This window comes from Marmota marmota, unplaced genomic scaffold (genome assembly GCF_001458135.2).
Source record: "Marmota marmota marmota unplaced genomic scaffold, marMar, whole genome shotgun sequence".
Taxonomy (NCBI): Eukaryota; Metazoa; Chordata; class Mammalia; order Rodentia; family Sciuridae; genus Marmota; species Marmota marmota.
This window is the reverse complement of record NW_026000021.1, coordinates 89,680-103,451: the sequence shown is the minus strand read 5'-3', so window position 1 is coordinate 103,451 and position 13,772 is coordinate 89,680. Positions and strand designations below refer to the sequence as shown.

At 53.8% G+C, this 13,772-nt stretch overlaps 1 protein-coding gene across 1 annotated transcript in view; it reads left to right on the top strand.

Moving 5' to 3' along the window:
* The window catches only part of Inhbb (inhibin subunit beta B), a 21,500-nt gene extending 9,511 nt beyond the window's left edge, over nucleotides 1–11,989 (top strand). The window contains exons 3-5 of the mRNA XM_015501677.2: nucleotides 1,332–1,337; nucleotides 1,991–1,994; nucleotides 9,299–11,989. Coding sequence (XP_015357163.2) covers nucleotides 1,332–1,337; nucleotides 1,991–1,994; nucleotides 9,299–10,074 — 786 coding nt within the window. The 3' untranslated portion in view covers nucleotides 10,075–11,989. The remainder of the gene's footprint in view (nucleotides 1–1,331; nucleotides 1,338–1,990; nucleotides 1,995–9,298) is intronic.
* The last annotated feature ends 1,783 nt before the right edge of the window (nucleotides 11,990–13,772 follow it).

The window sequence follows — 13,772 nt, the reverse complement described above, 5'->3', positions numbered from 1 at the left end:
TCCTCTCAAGTTGGTTTCTTTCAGGTTCCATGGTCTCACTGAGAATGGGGCCAGGACACAGTGATTTGTGTTTCTCGATAACAGTCAGTGGTCTCCAGGGTGTCAGGAGCTGAGGAAATCCGAAAGTGACATTGTGGATGAAAAGCCTCACAAGACGCTTCTGAGTGCAAGCCTGTTGGGCCACTGAATAGAGGTGTCAAAGGAGGGATGGGCTGTGTGGCCAGATGTCCCTGTCCCTGGGGAGGGACAGGAGCACACAGGTGGTGGCCTGCTGTGGGTCTCTGATGGAGTCCCAGGCCTATGGCTGACCTTCAGGGTGTTGGCCAAACCACAGGTGGCCCTTCAGTTTTCCATGTGTCCTGTGTGATGAATCAAGGCACTAAGTCACACACTGGGCATTGGGCAGCTCGACACAATGATGTAGGAGATCCCGAGTTGCCAGACCTAAGGTGAATACAGCCACTGGGGCCCTCTGTGGCTGGTGGGTGCTGTCCAGCTGTGTTGGTGAGACACATGGAGCTGTTTCATCAAAATAACCCTCCCACTTGCTCATCAAGGACCTGGTTCTGTGACCTCAAAAGCATGAGGTATCTTGAGGTGTTCTGCAGGGCTCCATGTTGGTGTCTGAGCTTTTAAAAGGGCCATCTTGGCCCCTTATACCTTAGGGCCCGCCTCTGTGGGATCCTTCTTTGAACTTGGCTCCAGGCTCACCTTGTCCATCTCCTGTCCCCTGGGCAGGAAGCCACCATGAGCCAGGCCTACAGCTCCTGCCATGCTGACACCAAGTTGTTCTGGAGAGGCGTGATGTAGGATGGTGACGTTTGGCCGCAGCAGTGGTAGGAAAGTGAATGCCAGGTCCTTGAGTCCAACTCTGCCAAAACCTCTCTCCAGCTAAGGCCTTCTCTTCCCCCATACCCTGCAGGAGCTGTGTGGTCAAGTACTGCACCTGGGTTCTTAATCCTTTTTGCAAATGAGACTTCAGTCTTGCTTTTATGGTGTGCCCTTGTTACTTTGGAAATTTTCACCAGCCACAAATTGACACTTAGCGATGGGTTATGCAAACAAACAGAAACTGGTGTGAGAACAAAGTGCTCTGAGCTTGATGGAAGATACCTCTTCCATTTTCTGTATGCCTGACTCTATAGTGTCACCATATTTCCTTCCTGCCTTCTCCATTGGGCCCGAGGTCCCTGATGGCGGCAGGGAGCCAGCATCCTGCGTGGGGGCGGCCTGGTCCTGCAGCCTGCGTGCAGGGCGTTGGCTACGGCATCGTTGTGCATTATTGTATTCAAAACTGACAGGTGCAGTCACATCCCTGGCCAAGATAGAAGGCTGAGGTCACCAACACAAGAATTGAGCCCAATGCTAAATGAGACTTTGAACCAACAGGAACAGGTCCTTGCCCCTCAGGAGGGGATGAAGAGTCCCTCCCTCCAAAAAAAAAGTACAAGGTGATCTGGAAGGACTCAATTTACACCCTTGGCTCCTGTGGGCTGGGGGATCAGCAGAGGGCGGGATAATCCCAGCTTCTCGAGCAGATGGTTTCTGACTACCGCTTGACCCAGTTCCCTCCCAGCAGATGACTGGCAGCAGGGCTGACGCTCCTCCACCAGGGGAGCAAAGTGTGGACCCCCCCTCCTCTTCCCTCCTCCCACCGGTAAGGACACAGTCGCTTTTGCCTTTCCTAGGTGCCAGGTTAACAGACAGTATGCTGCACCTTTCTGAAGGTGGGGAGCCCTTGCCCACCCTTCTTTCCTGTCCAGACCAGGTGAGGCTGGCAATAGGAAGGGTTGAAGCTGGGCAGATCAAGAATGCTTCTTCCAGGACTTGTGCTGGGGGTGGGGGTGGGGGGTTGGTGGTGTTAAATCCTTCACTGGCTTAATGACCTCCCTCATTCATTCAATCAATCGTTCTTTCAATAAGCTCCCTGATCATGTCAGGTCTAACCCTAGACAGGGCCCATGAGTCCTGGTTCCTGGGCTGGAGATAGACAGGTAAGGAGATAACAGCCAAGCACGGGCACAGGGCCCTCATCACACAAGTACCATCCAGGGCACAAGAGAGTCAGGGAGAGCTTTGCCAAGGAAGAGAGATTGGGCTGGGTCCTAAAGACTGAGAATGAGTTTGCCAAGTAGTCAGAGGCTCAGGTGATGGAGAAAGCCTGAAGTCAGAGTGCACTTGCCCATGAGAAGATGCAAGCAAATCCACCAAGAGGGGTGCTGCCTGGTTCCGCAGGATGACCTTGCAGGATGTGCTGGCCCAGGTTGCCTGGGAGGTAGAGTGCCTCCTTCCTGCCCATGGATCACAGGCTCTAGACAGGGCAAGCCACGGAGTCTGGATGGAAGCAGCAGAGAACGGGATTCTTGAGAAGGTTCTAAGCAGGCAGGAGGGCTGCCTTCTCAGTGCTCTAGCTGGGCACCTGCTTCTGACTTCAAGTTGGTAAACTCAGACCCGCCCTAGTTTTGGCTCTGGGACTTTTTCGGTAGGTTCCTCTGATTGGGAGGGAGGGGGCGCTCCACTTCCAGACTTTAGGGGCCTCAGCTGGCCTGCGGTTCTGGCCAAGCTACACAGTGCACGGCCGGCCCAAAGATTCATGATGGGGGGCTGCGGGGACCCCAGCTGGGTGCCACGCTCTGCCCAGGTCATACCTCCATTTCGGAAGAAAGCCAGATGACCTCCCATCCTACTTCTTCCTCACAGTCCTGCCTGCTGCCAGGTGAGGCCAGCGTGGATAGGGGTCCCTGACTCCAAACTCTGTGCCCTGTGGGTATTGATGTGTAGCCCCAGACACAGGTGGGGGCTTGAGAAGGGACAAAAGGAATGGATGGCACTCGGGGATCTGGACAGGATCTGGAGTCAGATTTCCACTGACAGTGTTTCTTTGGCAGCCAGAGAACAGCTCCCTGGAACCGTCAGTTCTGCCAGGAGCTTGGCCCCGTCACCTCGTTTAGGCCTCCCAATCAGCCAGTGATAATAAGGTGTCTCTGTACCCCCTTTACAGAGGAGGACACAGAGACTGGAGAAGGTGAGGACTCTATCCAAGAGCACTGCTACAAAGCTGGCAGTGGCTGAGCCCCGACTGAAACCCGGCTTTGACTGAGAGCCATGGTTTGCCAAGGCGGGGGGGGGGGGNGCCTGCTGGGCCAGCCTGCCAAGTCACCACGACCCTACTCCAGGCTTTGGGAGCTGGCTGTCTGGGAGGCCCAGCCAGACACCCCTCCCGACCCTGACCGGCTGGGCCCTGCGTCCTCCAGGGTCGCTCCAACCCTCAGCATCGGCCCCAGGAGGCTCCCCCAAGCTCGCCTCTTCCCTCCACCCTCCCTGACCCCGCAGTGCCAGGGGCTCTCTGGCTCCTCAGCTTTGTGTGCACGCTCCACCAAGGTGCCTGACCCTTCCTGACACTTGGTCTTAAGGCAGGTCAGTGCCATAGCCCATCACTGCCTGGACCAGCGCAGTTCCTACCAGGCCCTCAGTGCAGGTGGATAACAAATTAAAAAGCAATTTGGGGGCAACAGGCAGAGGGGTCAGGAAGAGCCGGAACAGGCTGAGGGGCTCTGAGCCCAAACCTGCTCCCTGCAACACGTGAGCGTGCCTAGAGTTAACTACTGAAGGACTCGTGGTTCGATGAGCACAGATGAGTGGCTGTGTGACTCCCTTATTTACAGAGACAATGTCCTGAAGGGACTGGTGTCATAGTGCCCGGGCTGCCCTCTTCCACTCCCAATAGCCAGCAGCATCAACTGAGGAGTGGACCAGCATCTGTGTCCTGATGAGATCCAAAGCCTCAGCTGCTGATTCTTTTAAGTTTTAATTAAGTTCCTCGCTCTATGCTATTATTTCTGAATCAGGGGAAAGTTTTAGGGCTATGAGAAGCACTGACACACTAGGAAAGATGAAGGTCAAATGGAAGCTTCACGTTTTGTACTTCTTCATCCGAAATATGCTCGTTCTCTATTTGTCTATCTGATCTCCTTCCTTCCTCCCTCCACCTGGTCTCTCCTTCTCTTTTCATTCATATATTTTTTCCCTGTCTCTAGCATCTCAACCCATAATCTTGTGTATGGGAAAGGGAAGCACTGAAAACTCGGATTGCCCAAACACTGACTCAGTGACAAAGGTCTCCTGTTTTGAATCAGCACCTGAACCAAGGACCCTGGGATGGGAAAGAAGAGGCCGGGGGGGGGGGAGTGTAGTGTGAACCAAGGCACCTGCCCACCGTGAGCCCAGGGAAAGGGCTCAGAGCTGAGAGGTCCTGAAACTAACACAGCTGTAGGGGCCAACCAGGAGGCTGAGCTGGGAGAGACGAAGTGGGCGATGCCTCTGGTGCCATTTCTTCTGCGACCGCACGGGCTCCCCGGCAGCGTGCCTTTCAATGTCAGGATTGAGATTTACCAACTGCAAAAATTCCATCAGGGCCTTTCATCAGGAGGGGCATAAATGGTGTGAAGCCCAACAGCATGAGGGGTCCCTTTTTGAGATTCTTGAGGGTTGTGTTAGATCGATGGGGAGTGTCATTGTGTAGCTGCCAGTCTGGCCACGGAGGTCCTCAGCTATCATAGACATAAATGGGCTGGATTTATTGATTTTGTTTAAAAAGTGATGATCTCTCTTGTCTGTCTGTATACAAGCACAATTTCCTTGATTTCTGTGTTGGCTCTATGACCTGTAAGAACATAAGAAATGCTATTTGGAGCCAGGTGCAGTAGCACAGGCCTGAAATCCCAGTGGCTTGGGAGGCTTAGGCAGGAGGATCGAGAGTTCAAATCCAGCTTCAGCAACTTAGCAAGGCCCTAAGCTACTCAGCAAGACCCTGTCTCTGAATAAAATATAAAAAGGGCCGGGGATGTGGTTCAGTGGTTGAGCACCCTGGTGTTTAATAGCTGGTACCCCACAACAGTGCTATTTGGGATCAATTGTGCCTTTTTTTTTCTTTCTTAATCTCCTTCCCCTCTTTTTTTTTTGGGGGGGGGAGCAGGTTCCTCATTGGACAGTTAATGTTTTGTCCTCCAAGGAGTAGATTTCAAAGGTCAGCTTTGAAGCTCAGAACAGGGATGGCTCAAGGAATGCCATTTAAGGGGAGTTTGGTAATTGGAACCCAGGGTTTCCAAAGTGGACACAGTTGGGTTTGGAGAACCAAAGCAAAAACAAAAATGAAATAAAATAAAATTAAATTAAATTAAAATTAAAATTAAAACTTAGAAATGCTCTCTCTTTCCCTTGTTCAATATAAAATAACCAGCTCATGGGGTTCTTGGCCACACATGGGCCTGTGGGTAATATCTATAGGAACATAAATTCCTATTGTGGAAATGGTGGAGTGGGGGCTCTTCAGCTCATCTGGCTCAGCCCTCCTGCATCTCAGGGCTGCCTAGTCCTGGGGTCCTGGCGCAAGGAAGGAGTCCAGTCCCTCCATGTTCTCCTTTTTGGTCCCTAGTGCTACCACCTTTCTTCTGGCCCATGTCTCCTCCCCCATTCCAGTGTCTCAGTCACTCCAATGCTGTCAGTGCCCTCCCAGAACACTCCTGTGAGGGCACACACACTCTCTTGGCCTCACTTCCTCTTTCTGGGCCTATGAGGGCCCCCTGCCCCTCCCCTGGCCTAGCTAACTGGACTCACCCTGGATCCTTGGTGGTTCTTCACGTGGACCCCACCCATGACCACCTTCCTGCTCAAACTCTGCCTCCGCAAGACTCCCCCTGGCTGGCAGGTTAAGGTGTCCCCGGCTTCATCTCAGCCTCTCCCTGATCCACACATGTCCACGTTTTGTTTTTCCTGGCAGACAGAGAGGGTTATGGGAGAAGAAGCCTTCCACGTCTGCCATATCACATCCCCAGCCACTTACGCGAGCTCCTTGCGCTCACTGAATGAATGGGAAGGAACTCTGCACTAGGATCGGTTTGTGATTAGCAATTTGAAGTGGGCCACTAACCAACTGCTGTATTTAGCACTTATTTCTTTTTTTTTTTCTAGAAAATACACTACTTGGACAGCCATGCCCAGGGGCCTGCTGTCAAATATTTCCTGAGTGTTCAAAACATGTTAAATCCTACTCTCGAGCAGCCTCCAGGAGCCCCACCCACAGCCCTGCTAGGTGATGCAGAGGAGGAGGTCCTCTCAAGTTGGTTTCTTTCAGGTTCCATGGTCTCACTGAGAATGGGGCCAGGACACAGTGATTTGTGTTTCTCGATAACAGTCAGTGGTCTCCAGGGTGTCAGGAGCTGAGGAAATCCGAAAGTGACATTGTGGATGAAAAGCCTCACAAGACGCTTCTGAGTGCAAGCCTGTTGGGCCACTGAATAGAGGTGTCAAAGGAGGGATGGGCTGTGTGGCCAGATGTCCCTGTCCCTGGGGAGGGACAGGAGCACACAGGTGGTGGCCTGCTGTGGGTCTCTGATGGAGTCCCAGGCCTATGGCTGACCTTCAGGGTGTTGGCCAAACCACAGGTGGCCCTTCAGTTTTCCATGTGTCCTGTGTGATGAATCAAGGCACTAAGTCACACACTGGGCATTGGGCAGCTCGACACAATGATGTAGGAGATCCCGAGTTGCCAGACCTAAGGTGAATACAGCCACTGGGGCCCTCTGTGGCTGGTGGGTGCTGTCCAGCTGTGTTGGTGAGACACATGGAGCTGTTTCATCAAAATAACCCTCCCACTTGCTCATCAAGGACCTGGTTCTGTGACCTCAAAAGCATGAGGTATCTTGAGGTGTTCTGCAGGGCTCCATGTTGGTGTCTGAGCTTTTAAAAGGGCCATCTTGGCCCCTTATACCTTAGGGCCCGCCTCTGTGGGATCCTTCTTTGAACTTGGCTCCAGGCTCACCTTGTCCATCTCCTGTCCCCTGGGCAGGAAGCCACCATGAGCCAGGCCTACAGCTCCTGCCATGCTGACACCAAGTTGTTCTGGAGAGGCGTGATGTAGGATGGTGACGTTTGGCCGCAGCAGTGGTAGGAAAGTGAATGCCAGGTCCTTGAGTCCAACTCTGCCAAAACCTCTCTCCAGCTAAGGCCTTCTCTTCCCCCAGGTTGTAGACCCCTTCTTGGTCCCCCCGCTCACGCAGCTGAGAGCCCGGCCCTTCACCCCTGCTCTTGGGAATCGGGCCTCAGCGCCTTTGGGCGCGCGTCCCCCTCCCGGCAGATGCGCGCGGCCCTGGCTCTGTGGGCACTTGCTTGGAGATTGCTTAATGTTTTTGTTTCCCACGATCAGAGTGTAGGCTTAGCAGTGTGGATGGAGATGTGTGTGCTTGTTGATATACGTGGGCCGGAGGAGAGTGTGTGTGTGTGTGTGTGTGTGTGAGTGCATGTGTGTGTGTGTGTGTGTGTGTGCCTGCGTGAGAGGCCCCCGGGGCCGCTTCCATCGCTGGGCGGCGTGGGCTTGCCAGGATTGCTGAAGCCTCGCTGGGGAGAGCTAGGCAACCTCTCTTCCGATTGTGTGGGCACCAGGATGGGGCGGAAGGCAGGCTTCTCAACAGGTCCATCATTTACACAGAAAGATGCGGGGACAGCCCCGTGCCTTTGGCTTGCCTGGCAGCAGCGACAGCTCTCTGGTCCGAGCTGCAGAGTTTCTAGTTAACAAAGGGTAGGACTCCTTTCTGGAATTCCCCCTCCCCCAGCACCTGATTGTAGAGCTCTACCTCTGTCTAAATTTAAAAATCAGGGAGAGAAAAATCTTTGGGAAGTTTAAAAGAAGGAGGAAAACGTGCCTGCGCTGAAATGCTGCAAGTGCTTTCGGCTCCGCTGTCCTTTTCAGGACTTGAATGAGCCAGGCTGGCTTTTGTGCCTGGAGCTCGGCCCCATTTGTGTACAGAGGACTGCAGAGAAGGTCTCAGGGGGGAAACACCGGTGTAGGCAGGGACAGGGGACAAGCAGGGAGCCTGGGAGGAGGGGGGTCGGTGGTGCCCATGGCTGCAAATGCCCCCCCACGCTCCCCCAGGCAGCAGTCAGACCGTGCTGATGCCGCCTGGGGATGAAAAGGGATGAAAAGTTTTGCATGGCCGGGTGTGGAGAAAAGCAGAGACAATCAGGGCTGGTTTGTGCTTAGAAAGAAATGCATTGCCGTTTTAGCTGTCCGCCCGAGTCAGGGGAAGCTCATGCAATTAGAGGGTTTGGATTAAAAGGTGCTTTGGGGCCCAGGGTAGAAATGTGACTCTGGAAGGTCGAGGAGGCCTTTTGGTCCCGGTGGCACAAAATGACAGCGGGGGCTGTTATATTTCTGGTTTCACGGAGCCAGCTCTTTGACTTATAAATAACAGATTCAGGTCACAGGCAGCTTTTAAGGCTGTAGCCTCCCCCATTTCAAAGTCAGATGTCAGTGTTATTAGAAGAGCTGGGCAAGGCCAGAGAAGGGGGTCTGGGGGGGGGCATGGTAGGAGGTTTCATAAAACTAACTGTGTCCACGGAGTTGCCTGGTTCCTGGAAAAAAGAAAGAAAGAACGAAAGAAAAAAAATAAAGAAAGAGAAAAAGTAGAGATTGTCAAAGGGAAGGGTCACCCAAATGTAGGATGAGAGGAGAGTCATCTCCTGGCTGGCATGGCCACTCTTCTTGTTGAGCTGAATTATTGAGAGATTAACCAACCAGCCTCTGCTTTCCCTGGAGGTTTTGAACGTTCATGAACAGGGCACCAGGGTCTTGTTAGAGGATTGGACTTCCAAGTTTCAAGGCTGAATGTCCTATCCCTTGGAACTACTTGGAATCAAGGGCTGCACTTTGCAGCTTGCAAAGCCACATGTTCCTGTGTCGGATCTGAGCAGAGCTTGCTTGTTTGCTGTGGAGGTTTCACTGGGGGTTGGATCAGATCACACTTAGGTAAACACTGGAAAGAGGCGGTAGGTGGCTCAGCTTTGATTTTGCAATGCCCTAAGTTAACCAGAAAAAAAAAAAAACCTACTTAGAATAACCCACCCCAAAATCCTCCCTGCGATCCTGGTTTTGTTTTTCAGATTTCACAGATACCCATAACAACTTGTTAAGATCTTGGCCTCCTGACAAGTTCCTCTGTTGAGCTTTGAGGCCTGACAGGCCGTCTCCAGGGAGTCCTGGCCTGGGAGAGGTGAGGCCGGATCTTAGAAGCCCGGACCCTCCAGCTCCAACCTGGCCCAGGTTTCTCAATGGGAAATGATTCTTTCTGCCTCTCCCAGGTTACAGGCAGAGGCCCGGGCTCTGGGATCGGTATTTCTGGTCAGTAACGTTTTCCAGCTGTGTGGCAAGTGTGCATTCCAGCATGAGGCAGCGGAGTCCATTTCTCCTGATGCCTCCTGTTCTCCTTGAGCTCACTTGGCCTGTTCTCCCCTTTCTCTGCAGATGGCCTCGCCTCCTCCCGGGTTCGCTTGTACTTCTTCGTTTCCAACGAAGGCAACCAGAACCTGTTCGTGGTGCAGGCCAGCCTGTGGCTTTACCTGAAACTTCTGCCTTACGTGCTGGAGAAGGGCAGTCGGCGGAAGGTGCGGGTCAAGGTGTACTTCCAGGAGCAGGGCCACGGCGACAGGTGGAATGTGGTGGAGAAGAAGGTGGACCTCAAGCGCAGTGGCTGGCACACCTTCCCGCTCACGGAGGCCATCCAAGCCCTGTTCGAGCGCGGTGAGCGACGACTCAACCTGGATGTGCAGTGTGACAGCTGCCAGGAGCTGGCCGTAGTGCCAGTGTTCGTGGACCCCGGTGAAGAGTCACACCGGCCCTTCGTCGTGGTGCAGGCTCGGCTGGGTGACAACAGGCATCGCATCCGGAAGCGGGGCCTGGAGTGCGATGGCCGGACCAACCTCTGTTGCAGGCAACAGTTCTTCATCGACTTCCGGCTCATCGGCTGGAATGACTGGATCATCGCGCCCACTGGCTACTACGGGAACTACTGCGAGGGCAGCTGCCCGGCCTACCTGGCCGGGGTCCCCGGCTCCGCCTCCTCCTTCCACACGGCCGTGGTGAACCAGTACCGCATGCGGGGCCTGAACCCCGGCCCTGTGAACTCCTGCTGCATCCCCACCAAGCTGAGCTCCATGTCCATGCTCTACTTCGATGACGAGTACAACATCGTCAAGCGGGACGTGCCCAACATGATCGTGGAGGAGTGTGGCTGCGCCTGATGGCGGAGGGCAGGGGCACAGCGGCAGTGGGGTGTGGACGACAGTCCCCGGTGGGCTTCTTCCAGCCCCTGCGGGAACAGGAGGTGCCCGGTGGGCTGAGCGCGGTCATTCCGTGGGCTGCAGGGAGAGGGCCAGGGTGAAGCCTGAGGGAATTGCCTACGACTCCATACAGCAACTGGTCAAAGCCAGAGGGAGAGCCCCAGCTGACAGGAGAGACTTTCAAATGCACACGTAGACACGCACAGCCAGACGCATCCTGCCACCCACACAGCAGCCTCCAGGATACCAGCAAATGGATGCGGTGACAAATGGCAGCTTAGCTACCAATGCCTGTCAATCGAAGAGAATGGGGTGAGCAGCCACCATTCCCACCAGCTGGCCGGGCCACTCTGAATCGCGCCTTCTGAGCACACATAAAAGCACAAAGACAGAGACAGAGAGAGAGAGAGAGAGAGGAAGAGAGAGAGTGCCATGGAGCTGTGCGGCAGGCTGTGTGTCCCCCTGGGCTGTACCAGGCCTGATCTGCTGCAGCAGCCCCTTTCTCCCCACCTGGCATCCTCCATGCTGCGAGACCTGGGGAAACTGTCCCTCCACGCCCTGGTAGAGGGCACGAGGCCCCGGAAGTCCACCGCCTGTCAGAGACTGAGGAGCAGGGGCGATGACCATTCGACTGTTTGTCACTCGGGTCCTTGACATGACGTGTGTGTGTGTGTGTGTGTGTGTGTGTGTGATGGGGAGGGTGGGAGAGGATGGGGTCTTAATTCGATGCTTTAACTGATCTCCAACAGTTGACAGGTCCTTTGTGCCAGTTGTAGAACTGTAAAGACTTTTCTATCAGGTATGACCTTTGATGCGAAAAACGGAATTGTTCAAAATGAGAAGAAGAAAAGTTGCAATCGGTGCCCTTCCCTGGGGACATTCCTCTAGGACTGGTTGGGGGGGGGCTGGGAATGACCACTAGGCAAGGAATGAGCCCAGAGGAGGCAATGGGAGGTGGAAGAGGCATTCTGGAAATGCTGGTGGGGGTCCCTCAGCACAGGGTGGGGGAAGGGAGCCACTCTGCTGGCCTTGAAGAGATGGGGAAGGCTTTCACTGCTTTGCAGAAGTTGCCCGTGTGGGTGGGCCCTGGCCACCGGGGCCAGCCATGGACATGGCACCTGCCCACTCACCCGCCTGCCCACCTGCCCCGCATAGCACTTGCTGACCTGCCTGACGCACATGATATAGCACTTGCCGATCTGCGCGTGTCCAGAAGTGGCCCCCGGGGGAGAGAGCGCTGAAGTCGCTCTCCCTCTAGATGTCCAAGTGCCACGTGAACTATGCAATTTAAAGGGTTGACCCACACTAGACGAAACTGGACTCGTATGACTCTTTTTATATTTTTTATACTTGAAATGAAATCCTTTGCTTCTTTTTTAAGCGAATGATTGCTTTTAATGTTTGCACTGATTTAGTTGCATGGGTTAGTCAGAAACTGCCATTTGAAAAAAAGAAGTTATTTTTATAGCAGCAAAAAAAAAAATGAATACAGTTAAATGTATTATACATAATTTTGGAACCAAAGAGGCCAACAGATCAGTTTTAATTTTTATTAGACGGTGAGGCCATCTTCTGTGAGATGGACGTTCTGAACAATCGCTTGAGTGGCCTGCCAACGTTTCAGGGTATAAACGGATTTTGTTTATTCAGTTCGATGTGTCTTTTCTATCTTCACACACCCAGAAGCTAGAGTAAAAAAATGGTAGAATGCAGGTGTGTACCCTTAAATCCTCATCTTTATGTTTATTTAATAAAAGCTCCCCTTAGGTTCTGTTTCATAATAATTTAAAACCAAACAATCTCCCCCATAGACTGGCTGTTAAAGTATTTTACGTTTGTGTACAGTTTCAGAAAATAAACATTTGAGTGCCACGGGCTTCCTGCCTTGTGTGATGTCTGAGGCGGTGGGCAGCTGGAGGAGGGTCAGACCAGGTGTCCAGCTCCCATGCCAACAGCCTCCGCGGCTCGCTCCCGGCACTCTCTGAGTCCTTGCCATGAGATGTATGTCACTCAAGCTAGCAGAGATGGCAGAAGATCAAAATGAAGGACAATTAGCAAATTCATGAATTACGCATTTGTTTACCCTTCTAGTCCCAAGACTAATTATGTTTCACCACGGCCGCATCTATTACCATTTGAAAGTGGGGGGACCCATCCCTGGAAGGCAGGGTACAGTGGGGAAGGCAAAGCCCCCGTGACCTCTCTGCTCACCCCCAGGTACTAATCTAGGCAGTGATCCCCCAGAAAGGCCTTCCCATCTTGGGATAGGAGGGGAAATTGAGACAAGGTCAGGAAGAGCCCAGTGTCCTGCCCTACAGGGTTTTGAACTGGTAGAAAGGGGCGGAGTTAGTAGTGACAGCTACTAACTGTAGTAGTGACCACCACGGGGTGACTGAGAGACCCGTTCACTCCTGTTCCCGTGGCCCCCACATCATACATATTCACTTTCTAAAGGTTAGGATCTGGGCCTCAGAGAGTTCAGGCCCTGCCTGAGGGTGGCCCAACTGGGACAGGGGCCCTGGGAGTTTGAGCCAGGTGCTGCCTATCTGCTCCCCTGGGGTGGGGGTGGGGGTGGTAGTCCTGTGGCCTTGCCTTCCTCTGAGAAGGCCCAGAGGGGCTCTGTCCTGGGGTCTGTGTCATCTGGGGTCTTCCCCAGAAAATCTCAGGACACTTGAATGTGTGGGAATTGTTACCCTTTAAGGTAACAATGGGGAAACTGAGGGAGGCCAGACAGCTAAATTCATGAGGCCACTAGGTAGCAGGGGACATTCTTAAGGCCCCTGTCTCCTAGTCTCTGCCCTACAAAGAGAGCTGCTGCTTTGTTGGGCTCTTGTCCTGAGAGGTGAATCTCCAAGGTCGAGAGATGTTCTAATAGTTCATTGGGCAAAAAACAAAAAAGTCATCATGATGGGTGTGGCTTGGTCACTTTGGGGAATAATTCACCTCCTAGTTACGCCCCTGCTCTGTGGGGCAACCCCAGGCCCTCAGTCCAGCCCTGCCTTGCGCTGCCCTAGGATTTCATGAATGTAGGGACAGGGGCCTTGGCTAATGGCTGTTGAACCCCTGTGGGAGCCCAGGATGGTTCTGTGGGCCCAGCGGTCTCCCCAGGAAGCGTTGGGACTCCAGAGTCACGAGGGCAGTGGGCTGGCAGGCCTGGTCCCTGTGTGACTGCTGCTCCACATGGGCGTGTGTACCTGTGGGGTGTGGCCCATCTGGGGCACTGTGGCTGAGAGGAGCAGGCAGGGGGACAGCAGGCCTATCCCAGGTTAGGTGTTCCTCCAGTGGGGCTATACAACTTCTGGTGCCTCCTGGGGCCACCTTCCCTTGTCCTTTTCTCCCTCTCCTGTCTTCCTGGTTCCCAATCTTTCCCTTCCTCTCTGCAGTGGGCCTGCACCAGGGGTGCCGTGTCTCCTGGGAGTTGGCCCCGGCAGCCTGCACTGCCAGACCCAGCACACAGGCAGCCCACTGCCCCAGGCCTGGGTCTCTGGCTGGAGTCCCTCTGCTGGGCTTCAAGTCATCGTTCCCACCCTCCCAGCGATGTGGCTTCTAGGCCATTAGCCCTTATTCTCATGCAGCCCCACTTGGAACCAGTGACATGGGCGGAACCAGAGGCTGCTTGCTCTCCCCACCTCAAGTGTCCCTTCCCTCCCCGCTGGGCA